Below are 21,851 nucleotides of genomic sequence, written 5' to 3'. Positions count from 1 at the left end.
AAAATTTAATTCAACGCTACATGTTGCTGGTGAAGGTGTTTTGATACAAAATTGCCAAGTTTCTGTAGAATTTTGCATCGAAGAATGTCTCTAGCTAAATAAAATACTTTTTATCCGAAAGACAGCATACATGTATAGATTTACTTCCAATTGTATCTAGGTTTTTGATATTTTTTTCTTCTTATACTATTTTTTGGAAAACTACTCAAAATTTTCCAAAATCTGTCAAAATTACGTTTTTGAGCATTCTGTGGGCGCTTATAACGTGCTCATCTGTTGAAAATAGGCCATAATATTGTTAGAACCTGAAATTACACTCGTGGATATGGGATACTGAAAATTAAGTAAACATTGAAAGATGTTTTAAAAATGGCTTTAGCGTGAAATGATTCAGGGAAAATTGGCCTTGACGTGAACTAAATCCAAGTGTAAATGGCCAAACGTCTTTCACATTTTCGTCTATTGTAAAACATTTTTGACACAATATTAGTATCACCTGTTTACAAGGTAAGCAGTGTTTTCTTGGTATTTACCACAAACCTTTTAAATTATATTAGTAAATGTCTTACTTGAGGCAGCATAAAACACCATTTCGGTTAAGTTTCGATGAAATTCTAGATGTTGTAATTCCGTCTGATACAACACAAAAATTGGTTCTCCATTTAATGGTTGTACTGTTGCATACATTAAGGGATTGTCGGCAATGAATTGGAGGTTGGCCTCAGATAGCGACATTGAATCGTTTGAACACTGAAAAAAAAATGCAACAGTATTAATAAATAAATCTTATTCTGTACTTCTAGTGAATCACATGTTCTGATTTAAATCATACATGTGTCTCATCAATCGATAAATTGTAATTTAAAAATTCAGACATTTCAATGTTTTTGTATTTTGATTTAGTAAAGACAGTATAAAAAAATAATGTTGTAATTCCGTCTGATATAACACAATTTAAAATCATACAAGTGTCTCATCAATAAAAACCTGTCGCACGTTTAACAAAAAGTCTGATTAATTTAGGTATCGTACTAAATTTACTGGTTCCGGTATGGAAGAGATTTGTCGAGACGATTTACGGTTTACAAAAAACATTGAGAGAAAGGATAACGAATGTCAAAGATCACAATAATTTACATATTCTTCTATATCCTTTTCCACTAAAAATGAATTGAAAAGGTTGTTCATTCAAACACATGTGTATGTGCTTGTCTAAAATCAAATCCCGCGTAGGCGATTTTCATTATTCATGTCTTCATCTTGATAAGTTCTCCCTCCTTGTAATGTTTTGTCTTCTGTTGAATGTATTGTGATAGATGAGTAATTTTTGTAATTACATATGGCAAAATCAAAGGTACTTTATTTAAATCATTTGCACCACGTGACTTTGTCCCTTTTGATCAAATTACTTCCCTTAGCTTAAGATTGAAAATATAATTTATTATAGATTTGCGGATAATCCAGTCACTTTCCGTCATGTATCTAAAACTAATGTATCTTTAAAAACTTCCTTTGGCGGATATTTACAAAAATGCTGTGTAATTCTAAGGGAAAATGCTTAAAATTTGACTTTTTACGAAATGGGAAGGTTGAAATCATCATGTTTTTAAAAGAATTTGGCCGAAAACTTAAGAAAGCAAGCAAAAGTTATTTAACTTTAAAATTCAACCTACAAGGTGTTTCCCTATATCCGAACAATTCATGAACAATATCTTCTTGCATGTGTATTTCTGTTTTGAATCTTGCTATTTTACGATTTTACGTCATTTTATTTGATCTTATATAGCAATTACACAATGGTTACGCTTCCGATTTTTAAACTAAAAAGGCCGAAAGATTTCAGAGTAGGCAATGTCCATTTGTACACGGACAGAAGCCTAAAAACATGTACAGTTCACCTATATGCAAACAAATTGTTCATTCGACATATGTATTTGCATATTGGCATTTTTATTAAAAGGGCTTATATAATCCTATTGTAATGGCTGCCGTCATGATAAGACAAAATGGCCGCTATGCAAATTAGCAAATTACCCCAAATTTTGCCATATGATTTTTCAGATGCATGTTTATCGTAAACGTTAAGATGTAATATCCAAATTGTCATTATGTCAACTTCTTTCTTTTTAGTAGCTATCTTATTGACCTATACCCAACAATTTTTGTTATTCCTTTCTGTCAAAATATATTGAGCGACCATAACTATTAAAGCCTTACCTGTCCCGGTCTGGGGTCTAGAGAGGTTGTCTTCTCCTGCCAATAGGAGTTAGAATCGGGCTGATATTTAAATGAACCTTTAAAAACTTTGTCAATTTCTACTAAACTGAATGCACATATAGCTGAAGCAGGATTTCCGGTTCTGAAAGATTAATTCATTGTATGAATAGTAATGAAATATATTCTTTAAATCCAAATCTAAGCCCCCAAAGGGTGACCGGGGAATAGAAATATGGTCACCATTGGTCTTCCTCCGACCGGCGGTAAAACCCTCGCTAAAGTGGGGCGTCCGTTTGGCTGGGCGGGATGTACAAATTCGCAGTCACGTCCGGTCAGAATGGGGACGTTAAATCCGATGCCTCGTGTAAAGAGAGTGCCACGCTCTTTGCACGTTAAGAACCCTTGCAACAACTATTTGAGGGGTCCGTAGGTGACCTGTTGCAAGGCTAAATCTCTGTCCCTATCCAATATACCCTCATTTCCTGTTGCAGTCTAAATTTCTCCGACCTTAATCCCGGAAGCCTCTGTTACAGAACCTACCTATTGTATTTATTGTGAACTTGTTCTCGTCCTGAATATGCATGAAATATTTGCCACTGGACGTTAAGCAACCAACAATCAATCAATCATCCAAATCTAAGAATATACCTGCTACACCTACTCCTTGATTCGGTAAAATTGACGATAACTTGATTTTAACAAGCGTGCTACCAATTTATATTTAACAGTCCATAAAACATGAAATAATATATGTTTTCCTTGTTTAATATTGTTTTCATTTACAAAAAAAACGCACAAAAACAAATTACAAACCTGGTTGTAAACAACCCGTAGAAAATGCTGTTATCTATCGTTACTACATCCTCTACAAATATATGTAACACAAATTTATTTATTATTAAATAATCAAAATGTTTAGGAAACTCAAAAGGTCTTACTCAACATTTTTGATAATGACCAAGACACAACATATTTTCGTATATGTAGATCACATTTTGAATATAACAGATCTTGATAAAGGAATATGGTATTGACAACTCGGTATATAAATTCACGCTTTAGTATTGATAAATCAACCAAAGATGAGATACTGAACCTTCATCACCCCATTAGTGTCTCACCAAACAACGTTATGTTACTAGATCTCCAAAAATGCCCACATTCGTTTTTACACATCAGCTTCAAATATGTTTCACGTTTACCGACGTTTTATAGTCAAATTATTAGAAAAATACGAATGTGACGTTTACACATTTTTTTAGACATCTCATTAACTGTAAACGTGATGATACAAAGTATAAATTCCAATTGGTATATTACATCCCGTGGCAAATATTACATGAATATAAGGACGATCAAATTGATGACTAAACTACCAAAGGGGTGCGACATTGTAAATATGTCTCTAGTAAACCGGAAACCGTAAAAATCAACATGTTCATATTGATGTATGTATATTGTGGACATTGGTGTATTTGCCCTTTGTTTTGTCAATAATAGACTGTTAAACTGAGAAACCACATAAAGTTTACATTAGATAAATTGATGAATTTTTGTTTATTATACATCCAGTGGGAAATGTTTCTTACATTATAAGGTCGAGCACAAATCAAACAATAAATTGATTTCGCTGGTTTTTTAAATCAATCGGACCATGAAAGAATTATGTAATGGTTAAAATATTTGGCACTCATCTTATATTCGTCCTGAACATGCATGGAAATATTTGACAATGGACGTTAAGCAACCAACAATCAATCTTACAGGAGGATCGGATTCATCTTCCTCATTCTGACGGAAAGGCGGTGCGTAATTTATACACCCAGTGTAACTAAACGGTAGCAGGAATAGTCGACGTAACCAAATTTCATTACAACCGTAGTCTTTAAGGTAGAATACCTCGATCCCACTTACTAGAGTAAGCAGTCGGGGTGGTTCTATTCAATGGAGGATTTATGACATACATGTAAGACACATTATATCATCGAATTTTACATAGTTTCATCAAGCCGTTCATCTTGTCAATTTGTATAGCAGTTATGAGTGAAATGAGATAAGAAAAAAGTGGTAGCTAAAAATTATTATATATAATACAGGGTAATAATGTACTTACGTATGATATCAAAATATACCGGGAATGACCCTGGAATGGAACAGTTAAGTCTAGTCTTCTGGTAGCTCGTCCATTTATTCCTGAGTAATGAGTTTCCTCCGATATCTTTCTATAAATCATTATAGATATAATACATATTTTGATTTGCTGGATAATTTAGATCAAGACACCAATGATATCTACGACGTTAAGTATGTCAGAAATCGTCAACCAAATTGGAACTTTATATATCTAACCATATCTTACATACATGCATCTGTTTAAAGTCTAATGATTTCATATATATATATATATATATATATATAGCACAGTTGTTTCTGAAAACTTAATTAAGGAGATTTAATACATCATAGTATATATATGTATTCTTGACTGTGGCCCGAACTTCTCTAGACTTGTACTGTTGCCAAATAACCCTCATGTAATGCTTTATCTGTTCATTAGTTTTAGATTGCACATTTGAGCTGCATATACACAAGCGAATAGGACTTAACATATACAATTTCATGGAAAATTTTTATATAAAAGATTGGTCACTTATTTGATACGATAAACTTGAATTCACTGTTACTATATATGACTAATGTGTGCATGTATAGATCTTTCAAGTTATATTTACAGTGCAATTTAGAAGTTGTTAAGTGATTTGCAATACAGGGGCTTGGAAATATTCGCGTCTCGCATGCGACAAGAATATTCCCGCACCCCTGCACTGTCAATCACTTACAACTATAAGTGTACTATACATGTGTTGTGTCATATACATATTCATGAACTTTTTCACACGGTTCGTGCAAAAAAATTTTGTATTTTTTCATTGCCAAAAGATCTGCGCCTACATGTATTTAAAATAGACCTCGAAATGGTGGCTGGGGAAATCAAAGCTGTTGGATTTACTTTAGTTGGATTAGGCCAAATGGATTTGACTCGAAAGGTAGGAATATTATAATGCATAGAACTCAAACTCTGTTTACTCTTTGGTTGACGACGTATTTTAACGTTTGTCTTGAATATAATTCATGGAATATTTGCCACCAGGCGTTTACGCAAAAAACAGTCGACCAATTCTGCAATCTAAATTAAATTTTAAACATGTACAATTTTCTATTATCATTCTCGAAATATAGTGTACAACAGCAATTTCAATCGTTGAAAATTTAATGTAATGCGCATTTGATATGGACATATGGGGAAATTATTGCTAAATTCCTTATGAAAAAACCCACTTAGTTATAATAACTTTCGGCAATTAATCCCGTGACTGAGTTGGACAAATTCAGGGGAAATAGTTCAGCATCTGTCTTGTTTTCCAGGGCTTCCCATACTGTAATTTCCGAAAAATGAAAGTTAGTGTACGGTATGACGTCACAGAGTGAAAGTTGCAGTACTGTCTTTGCGGTTTTAAGAACAGATATTTACATAGGCAAACACATGAAACCATATCACAATTGAAAATGAGATATCCAGGAAATGTATATATTGCCTCCAGTAATAACTTAACAGTCATATGAAACGAGTTTCTTGTAATAAAATGCATTCATATATACCCAACTTAATCCTGTAAGCACGGTTTTTACATTTGTTATCAATCTATAACGTATTATCGCCAAATTATATTTCATTCAGTGATTTTGATCAAGCTAATTAACCTTCGAGTTTGTTCCCGAGTCGAAGTTTACCGAATCGTTACATTGAAGTTTTAAATTTGTAGTTTCATATAATTCAAAACCAAAAATCAATTTTCAATTAACCAAAATAGTGCGTAACGAAAAAGTTGATTGCATTTGGTCTTATGAATCTGATTTTTTTTTTCAATTCATCAATATAAACGATGTTAATTTTTTCCACTCATTTGCTGTATTACCTCGCATCGTCTTACTGACGTACATAATAGCACATGCAAAAAGATCGTTCGATATGATCCTTCAAATGTTGAAGCCATTATTTTCAAATCATTATTTTTAATTAGTCTGTATATGAATAAAAGGAGATGTGATATATATGCATATCAAACCTGAACATGAACTTACATTCAGACATTTAGGTTTTATGAGAAGAGGGTTTGTAATTTAAAGGACATTTACTATATTAGTTGGCCAGAAATAAGATGAATACCAATTAATTGCAAATTCTATTAACAAAAAGTGCGCCACTGCAAGTGTCATGATGTGAACAATTTATTTTCCTTGTTCTGAAAATAGTACAATGTTATAAGGAATGATAGTGCGTCTACTCACACCAATTGACAAAACTACTGAAATCATTGTAAAAACAGCAAGCTATACGAATTAAGAAACATCTAGCAATCGATTAATGAAGCTGTTAAAAATGAATATGAATATTTATATCAATGCACATGATCTCTTGGTATGAGTATAAGAAGTTAAGTTGGTTAAAGAAATCTAACACTATCACACTTTCAAATTCTTACCAGTTTATACCAAATTGTATTTTTATCTGCAAATCAAGATTTCAAAGTATATACAATCAATTTCTAGAAGCATTTAAAAAAAAGAGTGTTCCTTTAAGTCTAATTGTCGTGAAAGTTGGGAAAAGATTACGAATATGCTATCACCTTAGTTCAATTCAACCTTAAGACAATGCAAATGGATATTTTGAGTGTAAATTGTGCATGCTATTGTCGACTAAAATGAACTAGTTCCATTATTCTGAATGGTCATACAGATTCAATATGATTAGAATTATGAAATACATATCCATGTACCAGAAACGATAAAAAGATACTTTAAAAAAAAATTGAGTCAAATCAAAATAACTTTGCTACATAAATTCGACGCACAATCAAATGACCGTTGAAAATTAACAAATATGTGATATATTGGTTACCTTACAAACTTTGGCAACTCTGGAATACACTTTGTATTCATTTGGAGGTACATCTACAGCTGTCTCTCGGAAGAAGAAGAATACTCTATCATCAACATCAAAAGAGCCTGCGAACTGTGGATCTTAAGAAAAATATTGAATAGCTTGAACACCACTTCAGATTTTTTAATATTAATATTAATAAACGTGCTATGTTTAGTGAACTCTTTTTTCAAAAGATCGTTAGGGACGTTGATACAAGTTGTAATTATTCTTTAATTCTCTAAGTGTTGTTATACCGGCGCATACATAGAGTTAGTATTTGAACCAATTTAATTCAGATAATTTTCAGCATGACATCCTAGTCACTCTTTAGTTTTCTTATTTCTAAAGTGGATGTGGAAAAATAGAAGTGGGAGATGAAGCTAGCTATAAACCAGGTTTGATCCACCATTTACTTGTACTAAGTTGGGAATATGACAGTTGTTTACCATTCGTTCCGTGTGTTGATATAGTCGAGCGTTTGATTTTGTCCGGCTTTATAGACATCTTCCGTTTTGAATTTACCTTGGAGTTCAGTATTTTTGTTAATATATTTACGATTGATTATTTAACTATTCGAAAAGATAATATCTATTAGTGATATTACTTCAAAAAGTTTCTTCAGGCTTCAGCATCTGCAATTAACATTTATCATCTTAAACACAAGTTAATTGTAAAACTAGATTTATTTGTACCTTTCATCCACTTGTTACTTATTACGCCTTTCATATAATCATTAGTACCGAATATAGGTCTCTGAATTGTTGATTCAGAATGCAATGTGCTACCATAATAAATATCATCATCATTGCTAGAACTCTTAGATTCTGAAAACCAATACTTAAAACATTATTAGCATTCAGACACATACATGTGTACATTAAAAGTATGTTGCTTCATATCATACATTGTATACCGTTTACATACTTATACTTACTGAGATGTATTCAAAATCTAAAAATGCTCCTATGTTAGTGCTTTAGTTACAAAGTGAAAAGAGAAGGTAAACCATTAATAGTACAGAGAATCACATTTTACGATATAGAATTAACCCTCATGCTATATCTACTTGGATGAGGATATTGTATTTAAAACTGTCTTCCTTTTTACTTGGTCATGTGGTATTTTAAAACACAGAGCACCAATAAATTTTCTTATTTCGAATGTGGATGTGGAAAAAAAACTTTATGTTAATAAATGTGATTCCCTAATTGCAAAGATAAACAATCCAGACTTATTATTTCTTGTTGCAGAATCCTTGACTTTAGGATGTATTCCTCTGATGTGTCAGTCTCGTTGAAATCTCTTTCGGGAATTATTTCCAAAACATGTGATACAAGTAGAGAATATAAATGAATTTAAAAAAAATTACAATCAAACTAAACTCTGTGAAATAGTTGTGTATTTACAATAAGTAGTTTTTGAGTAATAAAATTTTCAAATTTTAAAACCAATCCGGTCAGTGTCATCAGCCAAAATATTGAGAAAATGGGTGAAGAAATGATTTTACCAAAAATATGTACATCCCATATCAATTTTCTTTTCAAAATTCTTAGATATAGATACAAGAAGATGTGGTATGGAGTGCCAATGAGACAACTCTCCATCCAAGTCAAAATTTATAAAAGTTAACCATTATAGGTCAAAGTAGATATGAATTTTTTCAATCTTCTATAACAAAGAAGTTGAAATTATATGCTTTTTGTTCAAAAAAAATAAATTTTAAAATCCCAAATTTACAAAATTGACACCACGGTCAATTTGACACGAAAAAGCAACAACATTCTATAAAACTTTCTAATATTAACACCAACCTATAGTTTTTTTAAGCTAAATTTATTCAGATTGGTCCACTTCCTCTTTAGTAATAGTATGGAAAAAAACTTTAATTGTGAAACTGTGATTTTATTTTTCATGATAATAGCCCGAAAATGGGTAAAAATTGATGAAAAATGGGATACTTTCAAATGGCCGTTGAAAAAAAAGAAGTGCACCATCATATGGTTTTTTCCTCATCAATTGCTTTCTTACAGTCATATAAATCCAGAAATCAGATTAAGAAAAAAAAAGTTTAATTTGGCTCCTCAGAGGTGTACATCCTTAATTTGAAAAAGACCACTTAAGCAATGAATCATTGCGACATATGCTGTGGTTGTTTGTATTTGTATGACCTTAGCTAGACGTCTGTTACATATAAAGTCGATTATTGGTTTTTATCATTGTTGAAGGCCGTACGGTTGCATATAATTGCTTACATCCACTTCATTTGATATTTGGTGGATAGTTGTCTGATTGGCAATCATACCACATCTCCATATTTTTTTATTCATACTATGTAATGTGTTTGAAAATATTTCTATGGCTCCTGATACTAATAAAACTGCAAGGTTACGTTCTTCTATGTACTATGCAATTACAGTCACTACAAAAGTCAAAAAGTCTGAAAAGACCAGTTTTTGTCTGAATTTGCATGAATTTTTACTCGACATTCTTAATTTGTCTGAATAATTTTTAAAAATTCTTGACATAGTATGAATTTGTCTAATAAGGTTCTTGATTTTTCTTGACAAGTGTCTTGACAGTATGAACATTGTCTTAAAATTTCTCGACACTTCCTGAATCATCTGATAAGAGTCTGGATTAGTCTCGACCAATTCTTGACTGTCTTAAATTTGTCTCGATCTGTCTTGACATATTCTTGACATTCTTAATAATGTCTGAATATGTCTCGACATATTCTTGACATTCTAAATAATGTCTGAATATGTCTCGACACACTCTTGACAGTCTTAAATATGTCTTGACACTATCTCAACAGTATAAATTTAGCCTGAAATGTGAACAGACTTATTCTGCACTGTTTATGACATTCTATTGCTGTTGTATTCTCCTTTTTATTATGGCTAAACTAAACTTTGAAGAATCAAGGATTAATTTGGTATAGTAAGATACCCTTTTGGTGCAACTAAGTTGGAATACCCTGAATAATCCCCCATGTAGTTTAATGTTGATTTATTTTTATTAAACATTTAAGTAATTGTTTTCACTTGGAATATTAGTCAAAGGTATTGACAAACAGCATTTAGATTTTTGCCGTTCGCAAAACTGCCAGTCAAATTTGCTTTACTAAAATAGGTGTCTTGTATCTCTTTTGGACCCAACAATTCATCTTTTGGGTTTGTGTGGCTAAAACAAGAGGGGGGGGGGGGGGGGCTTTCGTTTAGGTCAAAGAATTTATTCCCATCTTGATTCAAAAACCTTATTCATTTTTTAGAACAACCCAAAAACATTTTTTATTCAAATGTGAGTGTTGAATTTTATAATTTTTTATCAAAAATAAATATTTGTGATAACTCCTTCCTGAAAAGAAAAAAATGTTAAGATCTATATTATGCAAGTCTGTGTGAGAACCATTTCATAAGACCGATAATTTCTATAGAAATCATTGATGGGACCCATTATAAATACATTTTTGTTATTATTCCTGGAGTAGATATTAATTTTCTTTTAATCTTTGGGAATTATTCAATTTGTTTTATGTTAAAATAATTAACTTCATAATTTTGATAAAGAAAATCCATTTCAATTCAATTATTTTTCATCAAAATGATGATTTTCATTTTCATCTATCAACAAACTTTTTAAATTGTAGTGGCATGGTCGGTCAACTGATAAGTTGTATGGCTGATTACAGGTAAAACAATAACTTCTATTTGACAGTTGCGTGTACTCTGGGGTGTGGAATACCTTAATTTTATGGGGAACATCCTGTCCATGTGTAATACTTAATATATTCCAACAGATGACATTACACAAATTTTTCTTCTTTAAAATGAATGATTTGTATATCATCATAATTTGCTATTTATATAAACCACATTTTGGTATAATAATTATTTACCATATCAACATTGAATATTATGAATGTAGAATGAAATATGTCTACAGTATGATTGGTTTGAATCATTTAATTTATAAGATTTAGGAATCAAAATTTGTAATTATTTAAAAACCCACATTGAAATTGTGTTATATCAACACACCCACATTTGAATTATTTTATACTTTAGATTTCATAGCCATCTTTGCATTTGTAAAAATATTTATATACCCAAATTTTGAATTATTTTACATGCCCAACTTTTATTTTTGTTGTAAAGAAGTGCAACTTGAAACAACAGTATATAATATAAAGAGAAATAAAGATTAAAGTTATATCATGAATATTGGTCATGATTGGTAAAACTCAGAACTGTCAAGTAAATTTAAGACACGATTCAAAATGTCCAGAATATGTCAAGCCATACTGATAAAAAATAAGAATGTCGAGAATATGTCGAGAAATTTCAAGACAGTATTCAAATGTCAAGAATTTGTCAAGAAATTTTAAGACCATATTCAGAATGTCGAGAATATGTCAAGTAAATTTCATACAAATTTAATATAAATGAGAATTTGTCAAGAAAAATTAAGACACAAGTCATACTTTTGGAGAATGTCGAGTAAAAGTTCATGCAAATTGAGACAAAAACTGGTCTTTTCAGACTTTTAGACTTTTGTAGTGAGTAAACTTAATATTTATTCATTTATGGGTACGTTGATGCAGCTCATAGACAACATTTATTTTTCCAAGCAACCTATTGAAATCTAATAAAACAAAACAAAACACCTTTAAATTATATACAATTTTTTTTAATTTGTTAATCATATTTCAAGTTTTTATTGAAACGATAATTCTGCAAACATGTCAAAGAAGCTACGTTTAATTAATAAAAGTTTTGAAAGGAAAAAATCCTATATACATGAATAATCCTGAAGGGTTAGAAATAATGTAGTTTTTTCAAGTGATGTTTTATGAAACTTTGGTTAACATCCGGACTTCTTTGTGCAAATCTTGGTTTTAAAGTATAACTTTTTACAATTATACTGATCAGAGATCCGTTGTGACCTAAATGAAACCTGACTCGATCCTGGAAAACTGTGCTATCAATAATAGTGTTAGGGATGTAAACAGTGGCTCGTGTCAATAAGACTTGCACTGTCGCCGGACAAAGGAGCAATTAAAGTAAATTAAACTCCTTTAAATGCGTTTTACTTTGGAATTAAGTAATACATATATCATATGGTGGTTTTGTTGTCCGAATGTCCAAAATATCATCAGGTTTTGGAACCGGTGTCGTAATTTACTGTAGATATGTGCTAGAAAAACATTATATCTCATTTTATAACCCTTTACATCAAGAAAAATTCCGAAAATGCCACAAATTTCATTAAAATAAATCAACATTGTATATCTACATAAACAGTAAAATAAATAAATGAATAAAAATGCAATGCTCACTAATGTAAATAGCTGTGAAATTGTGAAATGGATCATTTGAACATGGTACGGCTGTTAATTTGTCATCCGATCCAAATGTTGTAACAGTGCTTGTTGTATTGATTTCAAATCCTTTAGGTGCATCTGCGTTGGTTCCACAAACAAACAAAATATCGTCTTTCTTTTTAGTTATAAACTTTATATGATTCTGACAATATGGTACCTGTAAGCAAAACGAAGAAGTCATTTATTTGAATATAGATAATGTAGTAAAAGTTATATATGTTACAGTGACTTTGTAAAATCAGGGATTAGGTAAAAATCCCTAAAATAATAAGCAATTTTGTAAAATCCCTCACAGTTTCAGTAATTTTGTAAAAATCCCTGAAATTGTTGGGAATTTTATACAATCAATGAAAATATTGTTAGGGATTTTGTAAAATCCTACAAATTATAAAATTCCTAACAATTTCAGGAATTCTACAAAATCAGTGAATGTGTTAGGTATTGTACAAAATCGATAATTATTACAATTTCACCGAAACTGTTAGAGATTTTATGAAATCCTTGATTTTACAAATTTACTGTAACATATATAGCATTATAACTACCAATCTATTTATTTTATATAATGACTTAATCTGCGTGAAAACAGACACGTTGTTTTTGATGGATAGTTGTCTCATCGGCAATCATACAACATCGACTTATTTTTATGATATTGTTATGAAACAAAATGAATGTCAATAATGCTGAACGTTGCATTCGGCCATTATGACAAACAAACTCATTATTGATATTTGATACTAAATTAGGCTTTTTGATAAATGTATTCGTTTTGGAAAACAACGTTCGATTATGGTAGTTATTATTTAGAATTTGTTATTTTGATGGTGTTGTTTGTCACTTTATGTTGTACTATTTCATGGCAGTCAGTTTTTATTTGTAGATCTTGTCTTGCTGATCATATTTGCTTTTTTAAGTTTTTATCTATGATAGGCAAAAAACGCAAACAAATTGTAACAAATGTCATTTAAGGGCAATAACTTCAAAATAAACCGACTGACTATTGCAATAATGAAGCTTATTTGTAGATCCTGTCTTGCTGATAATTTTTGCTTATTTAAGTTTCTATTTATCTATAATTATAGTTTACCAGATAATAAGCAAAATGCCAAACATTGGTAAAAATCGTCAGTCAAGGGTAACAAATACAATAAGGGATCGTTAGACCATTTCAACCTTTAATATTGACATACTTGTAGATCTTGTCTTGCTGATCATTTTTGCTTATTTAAGTTTCTATCTATCTATTATTATATGATAATAGTTTTTTTTCAGATATAAGGCAAAAAACGAAAAAAATTGGTAAAAATCGTCATTAAAGGACAAAAACTCCAATAAGGAGTCGTCTGATGATTTCGACGTGTTGACTTCTTTGTAGATCCTGTCTTGGTGAACATTTTTGCTGATATAGGTTTCTATCTATCTCTTATGATTTTCAAGATAATAGGCAAGAATGAAGAAAAACATGTAAAATTCGTCATTTAAGAGCAATAACTCCTATAAGAAGTCGTCTGACAGTTTTGATGTACACAGACAATACGTAGATCTTATCATTCTGAACATTTTTGCAAAACAAAGGCAACAGTAGTATACCGGTGTTCAAAAGTCATAAATCGATTGAGAGAAAGCAAATCCGGGTTACAAACCAAAACCGAGGAAAACACATCAACTATAAGAGGAAAACAAAGGAACAACAGGAACACCGAAGTGCAAAGTCAGATTTTCTTTATCAATAGTGGTTTGGAAGATAATTGACAAAACTTGCATTTTATCCCTATGTTCTATTGTAAGCCATGTCGGCCATATTGGTTGGCAGGCGGGGTCTTTGACCACATTTGTAAAACTAGATACCATAATGATGGTTGTGGCTAAGTTTGGTTAAATTTAGTCCAGTAGTTTCACAGGAGAAGATTTTTGTAAAAGTTAACGACGACGAAGGACGCCAAGTGATGAGAAAACCTCACTTGGCTCTTTGGGCCAGGTGAGCTAAAAAATGAATTACGCTTATTTGAAAACAAACCTTACCTCTGGTTTAGAAAGTTTACAGTAGTCTAAGTTGCTTTGAATAGGTGTGAAATAATACGACGACTTCTGCAATTAGAAATTTCACTTCAAAATGTAGATTAACAGTTTTAATTAAAATTTGTTATTTGAATTATTCTCAATAAATAATCAAACGTTAAAAGATTTGTGTAACGATACTGACAAAATATGCATCTATAATATAGGAAAAGTGTTGTTGCACAAATCTTTAACTGTTTGTTTAGCATTGTTTAGTCATTTGCAGGAGATTCAATTACCATCAAATTTGCTGTTGTTTTTCATCTACAAAGTCCAAATCTTATCATAAGTACATCTTACCATAATTGAGGTCGTTTTATATATTATTTTACGATCGATCAGTGCAAATACTACAGTGTAGAGAAGTATGTCGTTGTATTTTGGCGTCATAAAAGTTTTGTGAAGAGCAACTACTGTAGAAAGTAAAGGATTAAAATTACAAATAAATATGGATTTTAGTTTCTGTTTTACATTTATGAGACACTACATATATTTCAAGGAAAAGCTGCTTCAAACCGAATGCCCATTTGAAACGAAACTAATTTAATAATATTCACATTATTACAAAAAGGACAATCAAAATACCCAAGTCGAAAATAGACAGCATCAAGACTTAAAGAAAAAGGACGAAAGGTCAAACAACTATTCGTAAAAAAACTGCACAGAAAACTCGAAAAATAGGGTGTTTCGTCAAGTCCTCCGAATAGGTGTTTTATGGCAAGTTCCATTCAAGTAAGTATAGTCGGCTCCGGTGTAGTTATAAACTAGGAAAAGAGGAGAAATCGTCGATGACAATCGGGAGATATCCATGGTAATTTGTGACGCATTTATTTAATAACGGTAAACCAAATCAGGATGACGACCATAAAGCTTTAGAAAGATTATTGCAAGTTCAACTTTAACATTAAAAATCAATCAATAAATAGTAAAATGACAGTAAACCAAATTATCAAAATGTGTGTTGTAATCCTACAATTCGATTTTTGGTTTATTCAAATTTGGAAATAAAACAATATTGTAGCTACTTAATTATAAACTTACCGGTTGGATTGGGAACACTGGCTGGTCGGAAATATCCAGTATATCTAAATGATTCCTGTGAATATTTTTTTTATATAAAAAAGCATTGAAATATATTTAATTGTACCAAAGATAGATTGTTATGAGTATCAGGCTACTAATAAAACGGTATTTTGGCACGAATAATGATTTGTATCACACCTTTAGGAAAATTGTGCTATGCAATTGCAAGTCTGATGCGTTTAAAAAATAATGTCAGCTTATATGTCTTTTTGTTTTGTGTATAGTGGTGTTGTTAGGTTGCAGTCTTGTTAAGGTAATATACTCTATATACCTACGTTTGTTCATAATTAACTGGCAAATCGAAAACATAATTTATCGAATATCGTTAACAGCAAGTCAATGAATTTAAATATTGATCCTAAATTGTGTTTGCCTTTTTCATGTTTATTGGATAGTTCTCTTAATGACAATTAGTTGACAAAAATGACAAACATGTGCTTGTTTGATATCATAACCTAGTAAGCTCAACGACGAAAATTACCATTAACAAACCGAAACAATCATCGAAATCTAAACATGATCTGTAATATTTTAACATGAATAGCAAAGCTATTTTTAGATTTGAAAATAAGATATATTTTTAGATATGTTCATCTATACTGCTTCGGTGTTGCTTTGAGTAGAGCCAATTCATATTTCTTCCAAAACTCGAACGATTTGACATGTATTGTTTTGCTAATAAAAATAAATGCTGCTTAACAATCAAAACCGACTGATCCGATCGAAATTCTTCAAAGCAGTACTTCATTTGTTTTTAAATAAATGATATGAAAATTAACTTGCAAATGTGCAGCTGCATGGTTAATTAATGACATAGTTCAAGGTATGATCAAACATCAGAGTAAAACAGTCGAAATCTAATTAAGTTCAAAAGGAGTATCAACGGGTTAAACACAAACAGCTATAAACGCAACATCGGTTAATCTTTTCGAAAGTCATATCCAGTAGTAAGTTTTTACGTAAGGTACATGACCAAACCGGTAATTTCAAATAATAAATAGTGGATATGTGTAATTATGAAACAGTTGAAATGTCTATAAAAAGCTGAAAATATTAGACACTGTAACATTACTTTATTAGACTACCTAGAACTTATAAAATAAAATCATAATTTCAGTCGTTCTTCCTCATTAACTTGATGAAGTATTTTTTTTTTATAAAAGAGCATCTAGATTTTGCTATTTCCTCACCTTGTATAGATAGGACGTACCGCTGGAATAGGTCACATTTTCCAGTTCGAATATATGTGAATAGGTGGGGAAAAACAATCAGAAATTCAGGATAAGTTCAATTTAGTTCACATTACTTGTTGCATGAAAAGCCCTGTAATTTTTCACAGCCGAAAGTCTCGCCGTAAGTAAACATTACATAAGGAATCTGAGCCTCAGATCTGATTTCCGAGCAAAGGTGATATTTTATCGATTATGCCAGAATGTGATTCTCGTCCGCTCCTTGACTCATAATTAAAAATTATCACGTATCAATGACGTCACGTAACTCTATTGCTGCTGGAGGGACACATGTGTCAACACCGGCTGTGCTGAAGGACACATATGTCCATGTTTTAATTTATGCAAGCTTCTCATCATTGCTGTATCTCTTTGAAATAAAATAAGACTAAACAGTATAATAGTTTTCTTCAATGGGTCCCCAATCATTAGGGCGTGACGTCATATATCGATTGACGTCATTGTTGGGCATGTGACGTCACAGACGTCCAGCTGCAATCGTAACTACTCGGCCATTCTCGCTACGCAGTACAATAAGTTATTTCTTCGTGCAACCAGAAATGCCGAGTAGTTCCAATTGGTCCAGCTGATGTATTTTCTGGCACACAAAATGCAATCATATAAAACTACCGGCAGCAAGAGGGTTGACTTAGTACATAATTCAACGTATGGAAAGGTATACATTTTTAATAAAAATCTAAATTATATAAAAATGGTGGGGTAACAGAATCCCAGCGGTACCCCTATCAATTAAGTATTGAAGTCCCCCCCCCCCCCCTCCCGAGAATATTGCACATACATTTAAACGTATACTTACATATAACCTACAAAAAGGTTCTGTGAATCGGCATCCAACAACATATATCTATAGTAAGACGGAGTTGATGAGCTCAAAAGCGCTAAAATTAAACATAGTTTTTTATTCAGACATGTTCTTAAAATGTTATTTATCTATCAACCAGTATATTTTACAATAATGTTATAATCGCAATTGTACCATTTTTACGAGCTTCCAGATAAATTTTTGTAGAAAGTGAGCAATTGTTGTAGATAGAGAATACGCATGCAAGAACATGTCTAAGAATGAAATTATATCAGTCAAATTTAAATCTTATTTCTACAGCTATATAAACATGACTTAGAATATAAAACAACTAATGAAAACGATTTAAATTGAAACAACCTCTGAATTGCAAACTTTTTATATTTGTCATAATATATATAGAATATGTTAAGTGTATGTGGATGTACATAATGTATTTCTTTAATATAAGACATTGTCATGATCTATTATTAAGAATGAATTAAATATCAATTACAAAATGTAATCCTTACCAGCACTCAATACTACACTTTTTTGTTTTGACATAAAAATAGTCACCGCATGCCATGATTACATAATTATTTCCTCGAATGCGACATAACCACATAAGACTTATCTCCTATAGTTTGTACTCAGATATGTAACACGATTGGTGCACATATAGAGTAGGATCTATTCACCCTTCCAGAGCACCTGAAATGACCCCAGGTTTTGGTGGGGTTCGTGTAGCTTAGTATTTGGTTTCTATGATGTGTGTTGTATACTGTTGTTTGTGTTTTGGTCGCTTTTCGTATCTTGGTTGGCGTTGTCAGGTTGTCATCGACTTATGACCTATGGTATCTTCTGCTTCTCTTTTACATGCACACTTACCGGGAAACGACAGATTGAAGGTTTTTACTGGAATTTTCGTATTGATATCTACGAAGCATTCGTACAACCCCGTGTCGGTTAACTGTAAATTAACTAATTTCAGAATATTTCCAATTGTAAATAAACGACTGCTTAAATTTATTGGCAGATTTTCATTTATGTGATTTGCTTCTGAATAAATCCTGCTGCTATCATATGGTCCTTTCCAAACAACACCACTGTTCCCATGGCAAGAAAATGTAACAGCTGATCCTATAACATGATAAACCGTTTCACAAACACCAAAGTCTGAAATATTAAAAGAAATAAGTTTGTTAACAGCTGACATGTAGAGAAAGATCAAATGGTTTTTGTACGGTATGGGTTTTTCTCATTGTTGAAGACCAGTCGATGACATGATATTGCTTACATTTACGTCATTTGAATTCTGATGAATAGTTGCCTCATTGGCTATCGCACCAGATCTCCTAATTTTTATATTCTTAAATTTATGACTGATTATTAGAATAAATGACAAAACATTATGTTTAAAATCATCGCAATTTAATATACCAAGTTTGGTTCTATTTGTCTTATATTTTCGATAAGACTTATGCAAATCAAAGGAATATGCAATTAACATATTAGAAAACCCTAGTTGGAGGCCAATTACCAACTTAACATGAAACGACAAACAACAGTCAACAAAACATTATATAGAAATATTAAGATTGAACAATACAAACACCACCAAAATCTTCTTAAAATCTTTGTCTTAAAACATGAAAATTTTAGAAAAGCACCCTTTTCTTCCGTATTGCATTGCACATCACATTTTTCTGAAGAGTAGTTATTAAATATAAAAAATGCTATACTACATTTTTTATGGTCACCAAAACGTCACCAATGATATATTCATTATACAATGTATGTGTAACATAGGAACAGTCAATACAAAGAATACAAATATACACATTCATGAAAGTAGCCTTTCGATTTTTAAGGGTTATTGTATTTGAATATTATTAAATCTCTTTTTAAGTATTTTATTTTATCCAACTCTTTTGAGAATTCTTCCTGATTATCTCTTCTTCACTTACGTTTTTCGTTTGTAACACTTTACGTTGGTTACATTTTTTTTTGCCGTCAAGTACATACAAATTCTGAGGAAGTTTTATCTTTTTGTTTGAAGTGAAAATCACTTTATCCTACATAAATCGACCGACAGGATTTCAGTGTGTTTTTAATTCGATTGCTCTGCTCTATAGAGTTTCCATATGTATAGTAAGTCAATGCATATTTATGATGTCATTTTGTTATTTACATAACTTCTGAAACTGTTACGCTTCGCATGGTATGTGTCTTAGAGGCATGCATCATTAAATTGTAAACCTTTTAAAAAACTACTACAAGCTTACATGATGAATTTTTTTTAAACATATTTCATTGCAAGTTTAAATTACATTTTCTCAAAAAGAGCAAAAAGATGTTAAATTCCAGTGTTGTAAAATTTGAATATTCAAACCCTTTGATGGAAACTACTCGGCGGCAATGCAGTATATGTGTACATTATAAATGCGTTCGTTGACCAAAAAGTCACCATCGAATACTCCTTATGTCGAAATACCGGTATACAAAAAGACACTTTACATTGTGATTTCAACAAATCTGTTATAATTACTTTAAATGGGTGTTTTCTTTCAGTTTGTACTGGATAAATATGCAATAAGCTCCTTTTTTAGACTGTGTACCCCTAAAAGCCTGGAAATCTGGAGGCCAGTCAAATATTTGAACTTTACACTGTGATTTCAACAAATCTGTTATAATTACTTTAAATGGGTGTTTTCTTTCAGTTTGTACTGGATAAATATGCAATAAGCTCCTTTTTTAGACTGTGTACCCCTATAAGCCTGGAAATCTGGAGGCCAGTCAAATATTGTAACTAATACAATTGTCTCAAAATGATTCAACATTATGATCATTATCTGAGAAAATTCAAATTTTAAATATTCACCATTTTACGCAACTGCAAAATGTCAGTTAGCACTACAACATGTCAATGATATATACAATGTGTAAACAAACATAGATGTGTTCTTGATATGAATGACATATCACTTCTCCGAACAAAGACGTCATATTTTACTACATGTAGTTGCAGAGACTTCTAAAATTGTTTAGCTGTAGCTTATTTTCATTGTTTGCAAAAACAGACAATTTATATAAAGATGATATTTTTGATCGTGAAAGATCAGACACGGCTTCACGATGATCGGGAAAATGATCCTGAAAGATCAGGAAGCACTAAATATTTGTGTTAGCTATCATCTTTGAAACAGTTCAAATTATTTTGTAATTTTGAGGTAATACACTGTAATATTTTCTCATAAAGTGTATCTTTGAAAAAAAAGTATAAACAAACATTTCGAACACCAATGTCAATTTAAAAGGGGGAAGTCCATAAAACCTGACAAATATAAACGTTAAACTATGTCATATCAACGGATCGAATGGAAAACAACTGTCTTATTCCTGACTTGGTACACCATTGATACAGTACTATTGTTTTCACCTTCGTCCTTTTTACATTACTTCAACAACAATAAAACAATAATTAATATGCAATGACTCAGTGTTTACCTGTTTGAATCAGTCTTCTATTTTAATTCATCTTTCACATGACTTCATCTCTTTTTCTCAAAATTTAAATGAGTTAAATAAATCTAGTTATTTATATGTTGAAGCGACACCAATAGCTTTTAGAATAGAAAATGTTTCAGCAATGTTGTACATTTTAAAAGTACTTACCAAATATTGTTAAAATTGCAATGAGTGTATTCCACATTTTACACAAGGACTACACGCACATATACATTAGTGATTTTTCTCATACCTGGATAAAAAATCGATACAAATGGTAAAACCCATCCTAGATATCACTACAAATGATCTATAATCCAAAGGATACTATATGATAACCTATTTTAAATATGGCTAATTAATGGTACATTTTATATCAATTCATTATCGCTAAAATATGAATAAAAAAGTCGACAATGGTAAAGGAAGAAAGACAACACCATAATCAATAACTGTTCAATATGCAGTCAATAATTTATTACTAGATAATATTTAATCAAAGATAGAGTATGTCGCACAACATCAATTAATTTTTTAAACTAGTTCAATGTTTGTAGAAATTTCCATCAATTTACCACAAGT

The 21,851-nt window shown here is 31.2% G+C and overlaps 1 protein-coding gene across 3 annotated transcripts in view; it reads right to left on the bottom strand.

Moving 5' to 3' along the window:
- The window catches only part of LOC127734023 (semaphorin-2A-like), a 52,192-nt gene extending 30,682 nt beyond the window's left edge, over positions 1-21,510 (bottom strand). For all 3 annotated transcript variants that reach the window (XM_052243573.1, XM_052243572.1, XM_052243571.1), the window contains exons 1-12: positions 21,438-21,510; positions 18,651-18,938; positions 17,775-17,856; positions 15,687-15,741; positions 14,610-14,675; positions 12,540-12,741; positions 7,894-8,025; positions 7,178-7,299; positions 4,331-4,439; positions 3,031-3,082; positions 2,218-2,359; positions 570-750 (exon numbers count right to left, since the gene is read on the bottom strand). In XM_052243573.1, the coding sequence (XP_052099533.1) occupies positions 570-750; positions 2,218-2,359; positions 3,031-3,082; positions 4,331-4,439; positions 7,178-7,299; positions 7,894-8,025; positions 12,540-12,741; positions 14,610-14,675; positions 15,687-15,741; positions 17,775-17,856; positions 18,651-18,938; positions 21,438-21,474 (1,468 nt within the window). In that variant the 5' untranslated portion in view covers positions 21,475-21,510. The remainder of the gene's footprint in view (positions 1-569; positions 751-2,217; positions 2,360-3,030; positions 3,083-4,330; positions 4,440-7,177; positions 7,300-7,893; positions 8,026-12,539; positions 12,742-14,609; positions 14,676-15,686; positions 15,742-17,774; positions 17,857-18,650; positions 18,939-21,437) is intronic.
- Between the last annotated feature and the right edge of the window lie 341 nt (positions 21,511-21,851).

This window comes from Mytilus californianus, unplaced genomic scaffold (assembly GCF_021869535.1).
Source record: "Mytilus californianus isolate M0D057914Y unplaced genomic scaffold, xbMytCali1.0.p SCAF_3, whole genome shotgun sequence".
NCBI classification, from domain to species: domain Eukaryota; kingdom Metazoa; phylum Mollusca; class Bivalvia; order Mytilida; family Mytilidae; genus Mytilus; species Mytilus californianus.
The sequence above is the reverse complement of the archived record's forward strand: the minus strand, read 5'-3'. Positions and strand labels throughout refer to the sequence as shown.